The sequence below is a fragment of the Gracilinanus agilis genome, chromosome 3 (genome assembly GCF_016433145.1).
Source record: "Gracilinanus agilis isolate LMUSP501 chromosome 3, AgileGrace, whole genome shotgun sequence".
Taxonomy (NCBI): domain Eukaryota; kingdom Metazoa; phylum Chordata; class Mammalia; order Didelphimorphia; family Didelphidae; genus Gracilinanus; species Gracilinanus agilis.
In genome coordinates this window covers 468842746-468863105 of record NC_058132.1, presented here as the reverse complement: position 1 = coordinate 468863105, position 20360 = coordinate 468842746, and the positions used below count along the sequence as shown (strand labels likewise).

The window sequence follows — 20360 nt, the reverse complement described above, 5'->3', positions numbered from 1 at the left end:
ACTGTGATTATTTATTGCTGGGGAAAGCATTCTTATGTTCTTGTTACTCATCGAAGTACTGTGCTTTTGAGATAGGACCACATGTAATTAACTTCTTAGCAAAAAAATGATAGCACTTTATCTATCAATGTGAATGGGATCTTTGTCAAAATAGTTACTTTAGAAAGATACACATTTATTTTAATAGATTTCTCATCACTCAGAACACTTAAAAAGGGAACAATACTCATTAAGAAGCACACTTAGAAAATCTGTAATTATAATTACCCTTTGGATGTATTATGTCAAGGGATCTCTGTCAGAATGACCCATTAAGTTGATCGTAAAGATGATCGTAGTTTTATGAATTGGAAATAAATTATGCAAATAGGAAGGACGATCCAGGAATACTTTGGAACCAGCTCCAACTTGTGAATCAATTATTAAATTGTATTAAATTATTAAATTTTTAGTGTGAGCATTTACACCTTAGAAATTGGCAAATGTTTTGTTGATTGTCTAGTCTCAAGAAATATTAATAATGTATATTAAACTTATTATTGGAAATTGGAATTACATATCAGGAACATGTAGTTTCCAAGACCTGGGTTGTTGAATATTTAGTAGGATACCTCTGGCAATGAACTATGATTTCGCCAGCATGGAGAACACACTCCACGAAATCTCTAATTTAATAAAAATGTCCTGGTGAGCATCCTAAGACTCAGTTTAAATGACTTGTCCAAGGTAACAGAATTATTAAGTGCCAAGAGTGGGAAGCCAGGTCTTTCTGACTCTAAACCTAGCACTGAGTTAAACATTTTCATTTTATCAAAGTAGAAAATACTGAGGTAGAAAATATTCAGTGAAGTAGCCAAGACTATAGTTTCAAGTACAGGATTATCATTCTATGCTACCAGGATGTTATGGATAATAAAACAATCAAGACGAAAAAGAGTATTTTTTAAAAGTTTAATTTTTTTTGTAATAGTAATTTGGCATTTACTAAAATAAATTCTCTTCATTGATTTTACTGAATATTTTCTAAGTAAGCCTAGACATGCTCTCTCTTTGGTAGGAAAACGTAAATCACAGGTAGCAGGGTATTTTTTAGATTAGTGCAGTTAACTCCTGATTATTTAGATGTTAATTATGATTGCCTTTTGATTCATCTTGGCCATTTTCATTGTTTATTCTACCTCAAAGAGGTCAGGGCAGGATGAATTCATTGAATTACTTGGAAATTACAGTACATGATATGATGGGAAGGAGTGGCTAAATTATTGGCTAACAAACTTTTTTTTTGATTATATGTTGCCTTTCTTATCAGTTCCTCATTAAAATGGAAAAAAATCCAAGATAACAAGTAGGGGAATAATGCTACAAAACATATCATCATTAGAATTATCTTTCAATCATATGGTGGCAAACCAAACAACTCTGGCTTAAAGTCCTCCAGTGATTTCAGCACCAAGGTTGCCTTTCTTGTAAGCTCTGGGTTTAATTGTTCATCTGGAACCATAACAACCTGCATTCCAGCTGCAAGTGCTGCCTCAACTCCATTTGGAGCATCTTCAAACACAAGGCACTATAATGCAAAGAACAAGAATAGAAAGACAAATCGAAAAGTTATTTTATGTAATGAGATATTTAAACTTAAGTTTTTATCATCACCAACATTAATCTTATCAACATCACCACTATAATCCCCATGTTCTTCCTCATTATTAGTACCATTATTATCAACATCACCACCATCATAACTATCATCATCGTCATCATCATTAGTTTGTCTTACTGGACAAAACATGGCATGAAAAACAACTGGTAATAGTCTGAGGAATTGGTGAATATTGTTGTAAACAGGTTTTCAAGTTATGGTTGGCTTTTCAGACTTGAATTTAATAAAGTTCTGGTAAGAACAAACACGACTAAAACTCTATTTAGCTATGTTAGATTGTGTTGGTTAATTCTCAGTCAAAAACCTATTATATTAAAAAACAAAAACCTGTCCAATCAATAATTAAACATCATGGGCATTGGGAGGAAATGATGAAAATTTTATGTTTTAAAAATATAGAGTATTCTCAGGGCTGTTAATGTTTTATTTACTGTAGTTTGAAAATTAAATAGTTAGGGTGTTTTTGTTTAAAAATTCAGTTGCTGTGTGTGCCAATGTTATACAACAAAAATCTCCTTAACACAAAAAATTCAGTGCCCACGTGCAGCATTTGTTTTGGTTTATCATGTAAATCCATTTTATTATCTGGATTACTGACACAAAGGAGTTTAAATGGTCCTGTGCTTTCTTCATTTAGAAATTCACTTTTAGAATGATACTATATTCATCAGTAAGCTAGTAAATGTTCTGGGTAAATGTTTCTGTGAATTTCTGATTATAACATACTTAAAACGGGAAACTGGCTACTGTCTATTATTTTGTAAGCAAACAAATGTTGTACAATGAAATGTATTTTTTCAATATCACCACCACTGTTTGGAAAAACTTGAAGCTAGAAAGGAAATTCAATGATCCTATATTCCAGCCCCAACACCTTCCCCATTGTGACTTTCTCCATTGAGGTTTTCCTATATTGCAGGCCAGCATAAGAAATTAAATAGGAATATTCCAGAAATTTTACAGAAGTCACAGATGGCATGTGAAGGCCAGCAGATGACAAAGAAAAGTTTAGAAAATCAGAAATGCATTAAAAAGGATAGTATAATGTAATATTAATGCCTTTAACCCCTTTTATATAGAAGGGTTATTTGTACGTTTTTGGGCCCCATCTATAAAATGGGCACAATAAATATTTACAGTTTTGTTAAAGAGATATTATGAAGGAAGAACTTCTATAAACCTGAGAGCACTATATTAATGTGAGCTAGATTGGCTCCTGTTGTCATACAGTCTCAACCCATTCTTTGTTTTTTAAATCCTTACCTTCCATCTTAGAATCAAAACTATGTATTGGTTATACGGCTAAAGAGGCTAGGCAATGTGAGGCCAGATATGAACCCAGGATCTCTCTAGGCCTGGCTCTCAATCTACTAAGCCACCTAGCTGCCCCCTTGTCCCACTCTGTGACTCCATGGACTATACCATGCCAATGCTGTCCATGGGGTTTTCTTGGCAAAGATAACTGAAATGGTTCGCCATTTCCTTCTCCAGTGGATTAGGGCAAACAGAGGTTAAATGACCTGCCTAAGGTCACATAGCTAACAAATATCTGGTCATATCTGAACTGAGATTTTATTGATTTCAGGCCCAGCACTCTATCTTCTGAGTCACCTAGCTGTTTCCTAGACTGATTAAATCCTTTTAAATAACAGAGAATTCCTGACTGATGTTAATTGTAAAATTTTCCCATCTTCCTTTCCATGCCACTAATTCTCTGCCATTGTAATTAGTGATGGAGAATTAATAAGCATTCTCTCCTAATGATGCTTCTCACCTGCTCCCTCCTAATAGTCACTATCTCAGGAAATATATTAACAAACAAACCGTGGGCCCTGGGCATCACCTTGAACTTCCCGCTCTCTCTTGCCTCCAATATCTAGGTAATCTGTTGCCAAAAGGCAAGGACAGTAGTCACCTCTTGCTTCCTAATATCTCTGATGTGCATATCCTTCTCTTCCTCCTAGAGGAAGGCATGTGCCTGCTAGTTGGTTTTCTTATTTCAAGTGTCTCCCCTTCATTCAGATGTCTAATCAATATTTCTCCAGTACAGGTTTGAACGTCACACCAGGCTTCCCTTTCCCCACTTCAATAAACTCCAGAGGCTTTAATATCAAATGCAAAGTCCTCTTTTTGTGGTTCAATGCCTTTCAATTCCTGGCCTTCTTTGAATGCACTAAACTTTTACAGCTTATTCCTGTCTTTGCCCCACTTTTACCTTACCTCCCACCCCACCCATCCAGTGGCACTAGCCTCCTTGCTGTGAGTCTGGACATTTTATCCTCCATGCTGGTATCTTCTCCCTCCTTCTCTCTGTCTCCTGGTCTCTGTGTCTTCTGTCATGCCCCCTTACTTAATGCTCAGGACTTCCCTTTGCTGATTTACCTCCAATTTTTCTTCTCTATACTGATTGTACAAAGTTGCTGGTATATTGTCTCCCTCATAAAACTGTGAGCTCCTTGAGGCAGAGATTATTGCCCTGTGTCCCCAACACTTAGCATGGGGCCTGGTTCTTTGTGGGTCCTTCATAAATGTTGGCTGACTAGACCTAGAAATTTCACTGAAAGACAGTTGTGATGGGGTGCAAAGAACTGCAGAATTGGATCAAGAGAAGTAAATTCAAATCCTAGGGCTATGCAAATGTAAACCTCTCTGATTTTCAGGTTCCCTATACAATGGAACCAAAATTATTCTGAAATCAGCTGCAGTTGAAAACTAAAGGAATATAACTGAGATGAAAAATGGAATGTTATCTGTCAGAATTTTACAGTGCTCTACTGTTAAAGAGTAAGAAACCACTTGGATTAGACCATCTCTAAATATTAAGTGAGAAAATTGTAATGGCACAAATGATGAAATGAGAAAAAAAGAGCTGAACTTTGCTAAAGAGGAAAGAAATATGTGTTAGAGTTGTCATAATTTTAAAGATATTTTAGAGCCCACTTGTCAAGATATCACAAAAAGCAGATTTCAAAAGTCACACAAGATCATAGTCAGTACTTTTATATTTTATCTCACCTCCACAAAAGTATCTACTGTCAGCAAATAATGTATTTGCTTGCTTTTTGATCTTTATTAATTCTATAAAAAAAACTATCTTAAAATGTTAGAAGACAAAGGAAAATTTTTCAAACATAATTTTCTACACTGGACCATATCTTGATGTTCATACCACTAACTGAAAGGTTATATAAGGCCACAAAATGTTTGTTGTTTATTGATTTCAAGAAAGCATTTAACTTAACATAAGGAAGATGAAACTCGGTTGGAGTGTACATCAGTGCTAATGGTGCAAAGCCATTTACTATTGCAAAAGTCATCTCTCAAGTATCAGTATTTTCCACTTGAATCTATGTGGCTATAAGTCACAGAACACCATAATCTTAGAAAAATTAAAATGCACATACCTGCAATGGCAATAAAAGGCCCAATTCCAGGTAGGAGCTTATAGAACACCCATTAAAGTGCTTTAGTTTTCTCTTTTGTAAACTGAGGGACTTGGTTTAGAGTTCTATAAGATCTCCTCCTGTCAAAATCTGATCCCAAGTAGTCTGTACAATATTACTGATAAAATCTGCAATTTATTCTAATTCTATTTGGAATAAAATACCTTTTTATCAAGGATTCATAAAATTGGAAAAGGCAGGCCAATAATGTGGTGAAGAGACTGACAGGATGAATGGTATATTAGTGTCACTAGGTACTAAAAGAAGTTAAGTCAACAAGCTTTTAATAAGTGCCTATTATGAGTGAGGCACTGTGCTAAGCTCTGGGGATTCAAAATTCTTGAGGAACTCATGGTATAATGTGGGAGGGTAACATGTAGAAACAGGATACATACAGGATAAATTGGAGATAAATTTAGAGGGAAGGCACTAACTAATAAGGTAGACTGGGAAAGGTTTCTTGTGGAAGCTGGGATTTTAGCTGGGAGCTGAAGAAAGCCAGGGAGCAGAAAGGAAGAGGGAATTGCATGGGTGACAGCCAGTGAAAATGCCTGCAGTTGGGGAATAGACTACTATGTATTACTGGATAGATACAGTATGAGGAAAGGAATAAGGTATAAAAAGATTGGAAAAGTTGGAAAGGGCTAGGTTGCGAAGGGTTTAAAATTCAGAAGTCTTCTAGTACATTTAGAAAGATTATTTACAGAAAATATAAACCACACTGGATATGAAGTTATAGAGAGGTTTTGTTTTATATTCATGGACAGAACATAAATCTGACAAAAAATGGAGATATCAGAATCAGTTGATTATTTAATAAATTCTTATTATCTCCAAGTGTTTGTCAAAGATGTCTCTTGGTTCTTACATTTTATCAAACTATTTTTGAAATGCCACTTCTCATAGGCTATTGAAGCATTTTAATTTCTATCTGAAAAAATTTCTGAAAAGATTTTATTTCTCCTCTCCATGTTTGTTCTGATCAACTAAGTCATCAGAGATAATTTTAATTTAGCATTTTCTAATGAATCCTATTTCAGTCTTTTGACATGGTGAGCATGTTTTGAAGATTTGTGGTTGCTAGGAAGTTAGTTTTTTTAAATAAAAACTAAAGAGATCAACTATACAATCATGCATACATGAAAGAATTCTTCTGGAGGGAATGCTTATATACTATAAAATTCATCTATAAATAGGTCAGTCATTGGTTAATTGGATAACATAACATAATAATAGCTAACATTCGTATAGCACTTTAGGTTGTAGAGGTCTTTATGTATATTATCTTATTTTATTGTCACATGGGATATAGGTGCTACTGGTATGGGTATTTTAAAGATGAAAATACTGAGGCATAAGAGAAGTTACTTCCCAGAATCACAATTGATGTGTCTGAAACAGGATTCAAACTCAGGTTTTCCTGATTCTAAGACCAGAGTTCTATACACTGTGTCACCTAATGCCTAATTAGGAAATACTGAATTTTTCAATCATGACTATTACCTGAGGCCTTTCTTTATTTCAAATGCTGTTATAGTATCACAGTGTTAACAGTCAAAGTATTAGCAATTGAAAGTGATAAGGAAAAGTTTCAATAAATATATACAAAATAAGACCCAACTGAAAGGCTATTCATTGTTTTTTATCCTGTGGGAAATTTTTCACTCTTTTTCTCATGTTATAAATGGATGTCATTGTCAATGGTCCCAGAGGGGTAAAAAGAATGAAGTGTGGTAGGAAGGATGAGACAAAACAACTATGTGTGGTCAGGAAGGCTAGAGATACTGATAGCAACCAAAAGCATTTTATTGAAGGTGACATCTTTTTTTATATGGGGGGGAAAGCAAGCTGGGGATTTTGCACGTTTCCACTTACACAATGAAGGTAAATGACTGACAATGTGATCTCATTTACCTCATCGTCTATACGATAATTTCTATAGGTCATAAATCAATATATAACAGCCTAGTTTGGATTCTCAAGGAAAAAGGCATACATAGGTGATTTCGTAGGTACAGTGGGCACAGGGAAGGGGGAGAGATTGAGGCCACATGCCTCAGGGTGAAAAGGTGAGACACATGCTAAACTTTAGCTGAGCTATGGCTTTGATTTTACTGCCTTCTCCACAGCTTTGCTGAATGGAGTCTTTAGGCCTTCTAGGGCTTTGCTCAATGGAGGCCTCTGGCTGTCCTCACGCCATCTGCATTAGTTTATGTTTACATTTTTGTCTACAGCTTTCTGTTACTGTTTTAAAGACTTAAAGCTTCAAAATCATGGGAGTATGGATATTTGAGCTAGTGTACAATGCAAGATTAAAGGAGGTAATATGAAAGTGCTTTGAGAAACATAAAACTCTTAACCAGTTTAATATTGATTCAATTGCAGTCTAAATAAGGCTTGGAATTCTAAGTTTCAATGCAAGGAAGCATAACACAAGATATAGTCAGCAGGGAAAAAATAAAATAATATAGATTCATTGAGGAAAAATATCCACAATAAGGAGCAACTAGGGATGATAGAAACTGGTCTGGTTTACTATGGCTCTGTGTAAGGGGGCACCAAAACCAGCAATTCTAATAGGTTTTTACAGGGTTCTTGACAGCATCAAGTAGGGCCAGGTATTGGGGAGGAGGAAGAGGGGGTAGGGAAGCTTGCCCTAGGGAGGGGTGTGAATTCTGGCTAGGAAGAAATATAAGGGGAATTTATAACTAATTGATATTCAAACTCCTGGCTTAAGAGTAGAGGGAAGGGGGGCAGCTGGGTAGCTCAGTGGAGTGAGAGTCAGGCCTAGAGACAGGAGGTCCTAGGTTCAAACCCGGCCTCGGCCACTTCCCAGCTGTGTGACCCTGGGCAAGTCACTTGACCCCCATTGCCCACCCTTACCAATCTTCCACCTATGAGACAATACACCGAAGTGCAAGGGTTTAAAAAAAAAAAAAGAGTAGAGGGAAGAGGACAGAGGAAAAAGGAAGAAGGGATGGGAGAAAAGGTTTTAGACCATTACTGCAGACCTTTCTTTGATAGGGAAATATAATTTCATTTTCTGTCCCTTTAAACTCTTTTGAACTTACTGATTATTGTCAAGGGTACCTCCTTCTTCCCAGTTACCCATCTTTGCAATTTTAGTGTTATCTTTCATGCCTTACTCTCATTTCTCTCAAATATCCTCAATCAGTTCTAAGTCATCAGCATCTCTCCTAAGGGTTCTCTTACCCACCTTTGTTCAGGCCTTGATCATTTTTTGCCTGGGCAACTCTAGTAACTTTCTTGTAGGTTTCCTTGCCTCAAGTGGCTATTTCCTCATGGATGAAATATAAACTCCTGTGTTTGGCACCATGTCAATCTCTGTTATTCTTCAGACCTACACATACTTTAAACACTTTTATTTTTTATTCACTTATTTAAAATCCTCATAACAGCTCCTTCCTGTCTTCCAGATCATCTTATACAGCTCCATCTTCCCTCTCAGTGCTTGGCTATTCCTTGGACATAGAGAGGTTTTGCTCTTTCTTTCAACCCTTAAGAATCCCTTTCTTCATACTCAAGGTATATTAGACCTTCCCTGGTGCCTCCAGATGCTAGTGGCTTCTCTCAGCAATTACCCTTCATCTACTCTGTATCTTGTATATCTCTCTATCTCTGTATCTCTCTGACTATCTCTGTCTGTCTGTCTGTCTGTCTGTCTGTCTGTCTGTCTGTCTGTATTGCCCCACTCATTAGACTGTAAGCTCCTTAGGGTAAGGTCTAATATTGCTTTTCCTTTATACCTTTTGCTCAATTAATGCCTAGAATATAATAAACACTTAATCAATCCTTGTTGATTGACTGATTGGTATGTTCACTACTTAGCACTAATACATGGTAGTAATAATGTTCATTCAAGCTGTTAAACTTTCAAATATTAATTGTTCTTCCTTTTGTATCAGCTTTTTGGGTGCTGACTTGTCCTAACATACCTATGTGCAAAAATATAATTTATTTTAAAATATTATCAATTTTTCCAATTTAAATTTTCTTAAGTCATTTAGAAATTTGGCTGGAATTCTCTAAGGACATACAGGCTTGGAACCATCAGAGGGATTTTCTGAATTATAGAGTGAAATTGCCTAGTTTTAAATAGTCACTTTATTTAATTTTCAGAGTACACAATTCCTATGTAGGACACTAAGTAGACTGTATGATAAAATATGGTTATTATAATTTACTTCAAAAAATACTGAATGTTCCTTATTGAAGTTTTCTAATCTTCATGACTAGCACAGTAAAACCTAATTTAACAAACATTTTCCAGGGGCCTGATGGGTAAAAAAAGGCACTCTGGTATCAAGTGAAAAATGAAACATTTCATGCTTTCAAGGTGTTTATAGTATCATAGGGAAAATGTAGAATGTACACAGAGCAGTAAACAAAAATAATTTATATAGGGGAGTATTTTATTATGTAGAAGAATGAGGGAAGCACCACTCTAACTCAAGAACTGGACCTTGATGGAATAATAATTTATTTTATTTTTTTGTATCTTTTTATTATGCAGAATAGTTGTTAAATTTTACTTTTTTCTAAAAAAAATTACACATGATAATAATTTGACAGTTTTTCTGACATTTTAAGGTTCAGATTCTCTTCTTTCCTTTGTCCCCCCCCCAGGTGGTAAATAATCTGATATAGTTATACTAATGTTTTTATGAAATCGTTATTTCCATATTCCCCATGTCACAACTGAAGACACATATCACATATACAATATAAAACTCATTAAGGAAATAATGTGAAAGATGGTGTGCTTTACCTGTTTTTTGTTTGTTCTTTGAAGGAAGCCACAGAAGCAAAAAGGTAGAAGTGAAAAGAGAGAGAATTCCAGATATGGGGTTAATTAAGTGAAAAGGTGCAGATTTTGGAAATGGAGTATAAGGAGGCCAGGGTCACTGGAAAACAGCTTGCTGGAGAGAACAAGATGTGAAAAGATTGCAAAGGTATGAAGGGACCAATTTATGAAAGGCTTTGAATGACATAGGACTATATATTTGATCCTGAAGATGAAAGAGTTTAGTGATTTGGGTTGACATGGTTACACCTACATCTTAGAAAGTTGACAGTTATCTAGAGGATGCGCTGGGATGTGGAAAACCTTTTTTCAGGGAGTTCAACAACCAGAAGGCTATTGCAAAAAGGCTAGGCATTGGGTGATGAGGGCCTGTACCAGGGTGTTGATGTCTCGGAGGAAAAAAGGGTGTTTATATGAGATCTTATAAAACATAATTAATTGGACTTGGTATTATGTTATAAACATAATTAATAGGATTTGGTTATAGGGGAATAAGAGACGGTGAGGAGTTGAAGAAGACCCTTAAGTTGTAAGCGTGGGTGAATACAATAATTCCCTCCAAGATAACGGAAAAATTAGAAAAAGGAGAGGACTTAGGGTAGACAATGAATTCTGTTTTGGATATGCTGAGTTTAAAAGGTCTTTGGGACACCCAGTTTAAGATCTCCAATACAAAATTGGAGAAGTCTGGTGGTTAAAGATGGAAAGTAGATCTAAGAATCATCAGCAAAGAGATAATTGAATCCAGAGGAGCTGATGAGACTCAAGTGAAAGTACAAAGGGAAAAGAGAAATGGGGCCAAGACAGAGCCTGAGGGGTAGGGTAGGTAGCCATAAGCAGCAGGTGCCATCTTAATTAAGGTCCAAGAAAAAAAGTCAAAGGAACAATCAAGTTGGAAGAGAACCAGATGAAAGAAGTGCCATGGAACGTACAAAGAAGAGTATTAAGGAGAAAAGGATGATTGATAGCATCAAAGGCTACAGATAGTTCAAGAATGAGGACTGAGAAAAGGTCATTAGATTTGGCAATTAAGAGATCATTGATAGAGAAAGACATTTTAGTTGCATGATTAGGTTGGAAGTCATTCTAGAAAGGGTCCACAAACTGTAGCTCAAATCAAAGGTCATATGTGGCTATTTATTTTTACACAGCCTATGAACTAAGAATTGCTTTTTATATTTTTAAGTTCTGAGGATCTGCTGTGCTTTTATTAGAAACATGTGTATTTTACCATTTTTATTTAAGTTAGCATTAAATTTTGTAATTTTAAAATCTGCAGAATTTTTGATTTCTTAATTTTAGAAATAATCATCAATGAGGATACAGTTAGATCGTATTTAGTAACGGTTATTAAATGTTTTCTATGTGTTAAATACTGTGCTAACACTTGTCATAGATAATGAAAGAAAAGCCATTACTTGTCCTCAAAGAGCTTACATTCAAATAGGAGAAACAGCACACCAAAGAGAGCAGGGAACGCAGAATGGCACTTTTGTACCTTCAAGTTACCTAATGTGGTGAGTAAAGACTTTGAGGGAGTGGTATAGTGACATACACCATCCAAAAACAATGGCAGAATTATTCTGATACTGTATTTTGTTTGTAGGACTAAGTGGGAGACTAGGGAAGAGAGGATGAAAGGGTACCCATATACAGAAGACATGACTGGAGACTTGGAAGTGAAATGAAATATAGTTAAGCCATCTCCTGAAATAGTGCTTCAGAGGCAGTCACTAGTAGGGAGAATAGGGCTCCAAAGACACTGCTCCATAGAGTCAAAGGTGGTTATATGGCAAGGCTATGGAGAAGTGACTCTTTGACCCTGACAAGAAACTTAACCCTCTCAATCTGTTTTCTCATCTGTAAAATGTGGATACTAAGAGCACTATTGTTGTGAGGATAAAATGAGATATATGTAAAATGCCCCGTAAAATGAGGCACTATGTAATGCAAGACAATATTATATTATTTTATTCTTATTCTGTCAGAAGCAGTCTTAAAATGGAGATCATCAAGGTCATGAAAGTTAGCAATTCTATGCCCACAGTAGGCCCTCAAGTGATAATCTAGTGATTTGATTTTGACATACAAAATAGTACAGCACAGACACAATCTTAACAATTATATTCATTGGAGTTGAAAGTGAAATGAACGAATCATTTGTACCAGAGTCCATTGCTTCTTTTTTCTTTGGGAAATGTTGAGTCCTTGAAAGTCCAGGATTTAGCATCTCTAAGCTCCTATATCTTTCACTCAAGAAAATCGTATTGTAAGACAGCACTTCCATGTTATAGTGTATGCATATAAACAAAATGCTGAGTAAAGAACATCGACATATGACAAAAAGCTTTTCTTCCTTTATCTTTTTAAAATACTGATTTCATGTCCATATCAGCCATTTAAAACCAATCAAGTAAAACTACAAGAAGACCTGTGTTTGGAGGTTTAATAAGGCAATTTTTAATTACTTGCTTCAAGTGGGACAACATAACTATTCTTTTCCCTAGCAGTTTCTTCATAATGTCAGCAAAAATGTCGTTTTACATCTGTTATCACTTTAAATTAGTTGCATTACACATGGATAGGTTTGTATTTGGAGTGGACTCCTTTATAACCTTACTGTTAGAGGGGAGGGAGGAGAATATAAAAATTATACTTCGCAAAAGGCTAACATATCATGAAAGGCTTTAAATATACATAAATTGTATACTGTGTACCATATGACCTTTGCTACATATCAATGTGTGTAAATATACATTGCATTTTATTTCTCAAATATTTTCACATCAGAACAATTACCTTCAAATCTAAGGTAGCTTGTGGAATCTAATGAAAAGAACCCTATCTATGCATTGTATGGCAAAACCCTACATTTTCTGTGGGGCAGCAGAGTACCTTTGTAATATAGGCCATTTTGAGAAGGAGTCTACTTATGATATTTAAAAAAGATGAACAATATTATTGCATTCTGAAAGGGTCTTCACTAATTTATACAGAATCCTGAGTGACTTCCACATTGACTCAAAATTCACTGAATAAGGGAAGCTGACAATTATTGTAGAATGCTATACTCATAATGAAAAAGCTTGACAAATTCACTGGAACTAGAGGCAATTAAAACTGTTAATTATCAAAGAAGCCAGGCAAATGACCCATAATTATGTTAGATTTATTGTGACAGCAAGATGCATCAGGTATCCTTTCAGTCTTTCTTGCTATTGATACCTACTGAATATGACATATCAACATATTTAACAAATGATGAGAGCCTTACAAAAGGCCACAAACAGAATGAATTTTTCCCTTGTCCACACAAGTATGTCATTACTGTTCTTCCATCAAACAGTGCAGTTTGATACATAAAAATAAAGCACAACAATGCTTCCTATGTTTATTTAAAGTCAGTATTCCTATAATGAAACATTTAAAACATTCAGCTGATGGCTTCTTACTTTTCACTTTGTCCTCAAAGCTCACGTTAGTGCTCAATAATTGTCTCTAAGGTTTATATTATTTATTATTTTTAGGGTTACTCTAATATGTAGTTGTTTCTGGCAATGAATCAGAAAAATCTGAGCAAAGTGCATTTGCTATATTTTCAAGAGGCAATCTGAATCTTAATTGTAAATGCTAACTTTAATTAAAAATACTTAAAATAAATAAGCAAACGAGGATTCCCTAATTTACAACATAAAAATGGCTGCACTAATTTTCTACTACAAATAACTATCTAATTTCAGTAAGCTGCTAATCACATGCCATCTGCATACCTTTTAGTTTTAATTTTAAAAGTACAAAAAGAATCCCATATAATGTATTAAACAATGATGATATTAGAGGATCTTAAGGTTGTTTGACCAACCTACTACATTTCTGGAAATCAGAAGTAATCAGTTCATGAAATCAAGCATTGTACCTATATTTAAGTGAACCAAGCCACGTGAAAAACTTAATTTTTATACATTCTTATATATACATAGTGATTAGGAACTCTATTATGTATATTATTTTAAGATTAAAAGATTTGAGAGTTGGGTGGAAGCTAAGTGGCTCAGGGGATTGAGAACAGGGTCTAGAGATGAGAGGTCCTGGGTTCAAATCTGGCCTCAGACACTTCCTTAGCTTTGTGACCTAGGTAGGGCAAGTCATTTAACATCCACTGCCTAGCCCTTACTGCTTTTCTGTCTTGGAACCCAATACATAGTATTAAGATGGAAAGTAATGGTTTTAAAAAAATTTAAGAGTTGAAAGAGATCTTTCAAGTTTATCCTGTCCTGTGACTCATTTTATAGAAGAGAAAATTGAAGGCAATACATTTGGAGTTACTTGCCTAAGGTAAGACAGATAAGTTAAGTGGCAGGGGTAGGATTTCAAATACAGAAATTCTAATTCTAAATCAAGTACCCTATCAACCATATCATGTTGCTTGAACCCCAAAACTTCTCAACCCTTGGATGCAAATATTTACAAGTATTGTTATCCTCATTTTTCCAGTGGCACATCCTTTATTTTACCTTTTCATTCATATAGATCATGCCTTCCCTACAATTTCTAATCTTGTGTGCTTCACAGCTTTCTCTGCATTCTTCACAGAAGATAATCTCAAAAAGTTGAAGACCTTTCAGTAGTTCAGGTGTCCCAAGGTATGACCCTGGATATCTATATGTTATTTCTCATTTTGGCTACATAACTGACCAGCTTACTTTTTCAGTTATTTATAATCACTTATGTTTCTCACTATTTCTTATATACAAATCCTCACTAGTAACATGTGGCAGTTTGCTTATTTATTACACATACCCTATGTCTTTCCACTGGTCTATTGGGCCATTTCTACCCTGAGCTCTTCTGAAATCATGGTGTTTCAAGACAACTAGCCATAGAGCACCACCAGAAGACACCTCAAAAATACTGTGGTGGAAGAGGCTGCCAGAGGTATCAGTTCACTGAAAGCAATGGACAATTTTCCAAACCAAATCAATAACATTTCCTAAGGGGAGATACTCAATCCTGGGCTAAACCAACACTCTAGTGGCTAATTGCTCAAGAAATGCATTGTAATGGTCTAATGTGATGAACTTTCTGTCTAATTTAATTTTAAAACATTAAGCCATGCGCAAGGCCCTGAGCTAAGTAGTGGGATTGTGTGTGTGTGTGTAGCCATATATATGACTAAACACCACTGCTTGAGCAGACCAGTTTCCATTCATGTTATACCAATCTCATTGTTCTCTTAAAAACACTAATGAGCCTTGTGCAGAATCTACAACACAGATAACATACACACCAACCACCATTTCTAAACCACAGTTTAGAAAATTTTAATCCAATCTCACTCTTCTTCTAGGTTCCTTTTATATGTTGTCTTCCCTATTAGAATATAAACTCCCTGAGGGTAGGGAATGTCTTGCTTTCTTGTATTTATATCCCCTAGTCTTAGTACAGTTTTGGGCACCTAACAAGCCTTCAATAAATGTCTTATCATATTCATCATGGCTCCCAGATCTTTATATTTAGACCTATTTTCTAATCCTGAGTTTCAGAACATCACAACGACAAAATGGTCATTACAAACTAGATGTGCCACACATCTCAAATTCAACATGTTCAAAAAAATATTACTTTCTTCCCCCTGAACCTTCCTGTTTTCCAGGGCAGTTATTTTTTTATAAACTTTGTCATCTATTTACTTCAATGGTTAGATTATATTCTAATATTTCTTTCTGTATCATAAAGTTGCTGATTTGTTTCCTCTATTCTAGTTTTCAGGGTGTTGATTACCAAAGTTTTACCACGTTTTCTTGTAATATATTTATTTTCTTTCTATTCTTCCCAGTAGAGCTTTACTTTCATGTTTTATGTGCTAATTTCTTCTAGATATTCATATAGTACATTTTTCCTTTGGAGTTTCTACTTATAGTTGCTTCAGAATTGTTCTTTCTCCCTCTAGGCATTAATTAATGAATTAATTTCTATTATCTACTATAATTTTTATACTGCTTGATGTCTTCTTAGCTTGTTCATCTCTTTAGCTTTAGTTCCCAAATTGGGGCTTTGTGCCAATATCAGAGTTTGAAGCCTTTTGAAGAGCACTTTTGGGTAAGAGTAGTTAATCTTGCTTGATCCTATGCTGCTTTCCATCTAGAGGATTAGGCACCCTCCTCTAAATCTATGAGGTTCAGAGCATTGCATCTTTGGAACAGGAGAGAATGCAGAGCCCCAGGAATCCTCTAGTTGACATGCTCTATTAGTTGCTGACACTCTGTGCGTTCCTTCATCTCGGGAATTTGTGACCAGCTCAGGTTCTTCCTAGAAAACTCTCAGCTCTTGTTGCCCTGAAACACAGTTGTACCTAGCCACTCAACATGCTACTGGTTTGTTTGCCTGATTTAGAACTGGCTTTGCAAGCCACCTTTTTTTTATTGCCAATGGGCTTTTGACTTTTTTTTCCCTTTTCAATTCTGTGGTAGAAGTTTCATCTCATAAAAATAAAGTTTAAAGTATAACTTGGTATTAAGTCTTTTCAATAGCTTAAAAGTGATGTCATCTATATGATATTGATTTAGAAAATATTTTTATAATTAATAATTAAATGTTTTAAAAATATTTACTTGTTGCTTTATGTTTTAATCTAATGAAGTTCACTGATGGCATTCCCTCCTATATCAACACTATTCCAAATAGTTCAATTAAGTTTCATTGCATTATCTATTACTTTTCATTACATGATATTAATGTAAACTATAAATTATAAAAAGTTTTGATAATATAAATGTAAACCAAGACATCTCAAGCTTATTCCCTGTACCTGGGAAATATCAAACAAAAACATATACATTACATAATAATAGAGTACTAAAAAAGTCATTTAGCATTTATGTTCATGGAACCAAATTATAAAAATAAATTTTAAAGCAACCCCACTGCAACTTTACTAACATACCACCATAAAATAGCTTCTGGGTTATTGCTTAGATAATTTGCATTTTTCTTTTTGATATTAGATATAAAAAATTCTAAAAAATAATGGAAAATGAGTCTCAGAGTGACCCATTTACCAGCAGTCTTATTGAAATAGAATTGAATAAATACATCTTAAACAGCTACAGTATTTGCAGTTCTGAACTCCTGCTGTGCTAAATGTCTTTGCAAATTTAAAGAAAAATGCTTTTTTTTTCTGGGGGGAAGAGTATATCCCCAATTAAGTTTGTCTGAAGTGTCTAGAAAAGTATTAGTAGTAATCATTAGCCATACTTGATTTTTAAAATGAGGGCATACACCTGTTCAGCTGAACTGGAGGGATGGATGCGTAGGAGGTATTAAATTTGCTTTCTGGGGAGATCAAATCTTTCCTTTCATTCCATTAGGTTTACTGAACACTTGACTATCATAGTTTTTTTTTAAAGTACTGTGAATATAGTACTGTTAAAACATATTCATAAATCCATGAATGGTTCATTCCATGATGATGAATGCAAAAATTTATGAATGAATACACAGCTCACTCCATAACTATGAATACCCGGCCCTGCAGTTTTAATTTAAAGTATCTGCATAAGATAAACTTCAGTAGGCTACATGTACAATTTTTTCTCAGCACACTATTACCTATTTGTAACTTTTCTAGTAGACAAAATGGAGTGATGACTAGGATAGATGGGAGAGTATGGTATGACCATTTCTGGAATAGGTGTATACCATTAAAGTAACAATCACTTGTGAGACTACTTTAGGCATTGAAGCAGTAACTAGAAGTGCAACCAGATCTATTTGCATATCTTAAATGCCCTTCAATGAATTAGTAATTAGAATATTTTTTAGTTCTTTGGGGATATATAAACAATGTTTTAATTTAAAATAAGCCTCAGTAGTGATTTCTTAAAAGCACATTATGGTGTTGATATGGTCAATTGGCTAAAATGAAAGAAGGGGAGAGTAATGAATGTTGGAGGGGATGTGGCAAAATTGGGACATTAATGCATTGCTGGTGGAGTTGTGAACTGATCCAGCCATTCTGGCTGGCAATTTGGAATCATGCTCAAAGGGCTATAAAAGAATGCCTGCCCTTTGATCCAGCCATACCATTGCTGGGTTTGTACCCCAAAGAGATCATAGATAAACAGACTTGTACGAAAATATTTATAGCGGTGCTTTTTGTGGTGGCAACAAATTGGAAAAGGAGGGTATGTCCTTCAATTGGGGAATGGCTGAACAAACTGTGGTATATGCGGGTGATGGAATACTATTGTGCTAAAAGGAATAATAAACTGGAGAAGTTCCAGGTGAACTGGAGAGACCTCCGGGAACTGATGCAGAGCGAAAGGAGCAGAGCCAGAAGAACTCTATACACAGAGACTGATATACTATGGTAAAATTGAATGTAATGGACCTCTTACCAGCAGCAATAATATATAAGAATTCAGCACTATGCCTACCACATAGTAACCAATTTGATATGTTATGCCTGTATGATAATGCAAAACATATTTCCTTATTAATCATATTGTGAAAGAAAACACAGACCAGAAAAAAAGCAAAAATGAAAATAGTATGCTTGGATCTGTGTTCAGACTCTATAAATTATTTCTCAGGAGAAAGATAGCATCTTTTGTCATGAGCCCACTGGAATTAAATCTTTGTTTCATTGAGAATAGGTAAGTTATTCACAGTTGAAAATGATACTGTATTGCTTTTACTGTGTACTATATTCTCCTGGTTTTGCTCATTTCACTTTGTATCAGTTCATGTAAATCTTTCCAGGCTGCATCCTGAAAGCATCTTGCTCCTCATTTCCATCACAATCATATGCCACAACTTGTTCAGCCATTTCCCAACTGATGGGCATTCTCTCAATTTCCAATTCTTTGCCATGACAAAAAGAACTGCTATAAATATTTTTGTACAAATGGATACTTTTCTTTTTTTCCTTTTTAAAATAACTTCTTACCACAGACCTAATAGAGCTATTGCTGGGTCAGTGGGCAGATTTATAGCCCTCTGGGCATCATTCAAAATTGTTTTCCACAATGGTTCACAACTCTATTAGCGTCCCAATTTTCCCCCATCTCCAACAATTATCATTTTCCTTTTCTGACCTATTAGCCAACCTGATAGGTATAAAGTGTTACCTCAGTTTTAATTTCCATTTCTCTAATAAATAGTAATTTAAAACATCTTTTCATTTAGAGATTCTTTTGATTTCTTTATCTGAAAACAGGTTGTTCAGATCCTTTGACTATTTATCAATTGAGGAATGACTTGTTTTCTTATAAATTAGATTCAATCATCTATATATTTGAGAAATAAGGCCTTTATCAGAGACACTTGCTATAAGATTATTTTCCCCAACCTTCTTCTTTACTTCTAATCTTGGCTACACTGGGTTTGTTTGCTCAAAAACTTTTTAATACAATCCAAATTATCCATTTTACATAGTGTAGTGTTCTTTATCTCTTATTTGGTCATAAATTCTTCCCTTTTCCATAGATCTGACAGATAAACTCTTCCATATTCCCCTAATTTGCTTTTGGCATCACCCTTATGTCTAAATCATGTACCTATTTTGACTTTATCTTGGAATATGGTGTTTGATGTTAGTCAATATCTGGTTTCTGCCATATTAGTTTCCAGTTTTCCCAACCATTTTGACAGTTTGAGCAGTTCTTGTCACAAAAGCTTGGATCTCTGTGTTTATCAAACAGTAGATAGATTACTTTGGTCATTTACTACTTTATATTGAGTATCTACTCTAGTCCACTGACCTACTACTCTTGTTTCTTAGTACCAGATTATTTTGATGATTACCACTTTATAATACAGTTTTAGGTCTGGTACAGCTGGGGACCTTCCATCATATTCCCTCCCCCACTTAAGTCCTTTGATATTTTTGGCCTTTTTGTTCTTCCAGATGAATTTAGTTAATATTTTTCTTGGCTCTGTAAAATCATTTTTGATAGTTTGGTATGGCACTGAATCAGTAAACTAATTTAAGCAAAATTCTCATTTTTATTATTGTCTCAGCCTACCCATGAGGATTTAATATTTTCCCATTGATTTGCATGAAAAATATTTTGTAATTATGTTCATATATTTCTTGTTTTTGTCTTGGTAGGTAGACTCCTAAGTATTTTATATCATCTATAGTTATTTTTAATGGAATTTCTCTTTATTTCTCTCTCTTGCTTCTGTAACTTTTTTGGTAACATATAAAAAGGTTGATTCATGTGGATTTATTTTATATTGCATTCATCTTGATGAAGGGTTATCCTGCCTTCATTTATAAACATGAAGTGTTATGGAATCTATTGTCTTCCCAGAGCTGTCCATTCCACTTCTGGAGAACTAAAACCAATAGAGAAATCAAAGTTTGGAAATATTAGTTATTAATTTCCCATTCAATTACATTTCACATATTTCAATGGATTCATTCTTC

The 20360-nt window shown here is 34.9% G+C and overlaps 1 protein-coding gene across 1 annotated transcript in view; it reads right to left on the bottom strand.

The window, feature by feature from the left end:
* Positions 1-966: 966 nt before the first annotated feature.
* The window catches only part of LOC123242559 (pseudouridine 5'-phosphatase), a 183202-nt gene continuing 163808 nt past the window's right edge, over positions 967-20360 (bottom strand). Inside the window, exon 4 of the mRNA XM_044670389.1 lies at positions 967-1567. Coding sequence (XP_044526324.1) covers positions 1391-1567 — 177 coding nt within the window. The 3' untranslated portion in view covers positions 967-1390. The remainder of the gene's footprint in view (positions 1568-20360) is intronic.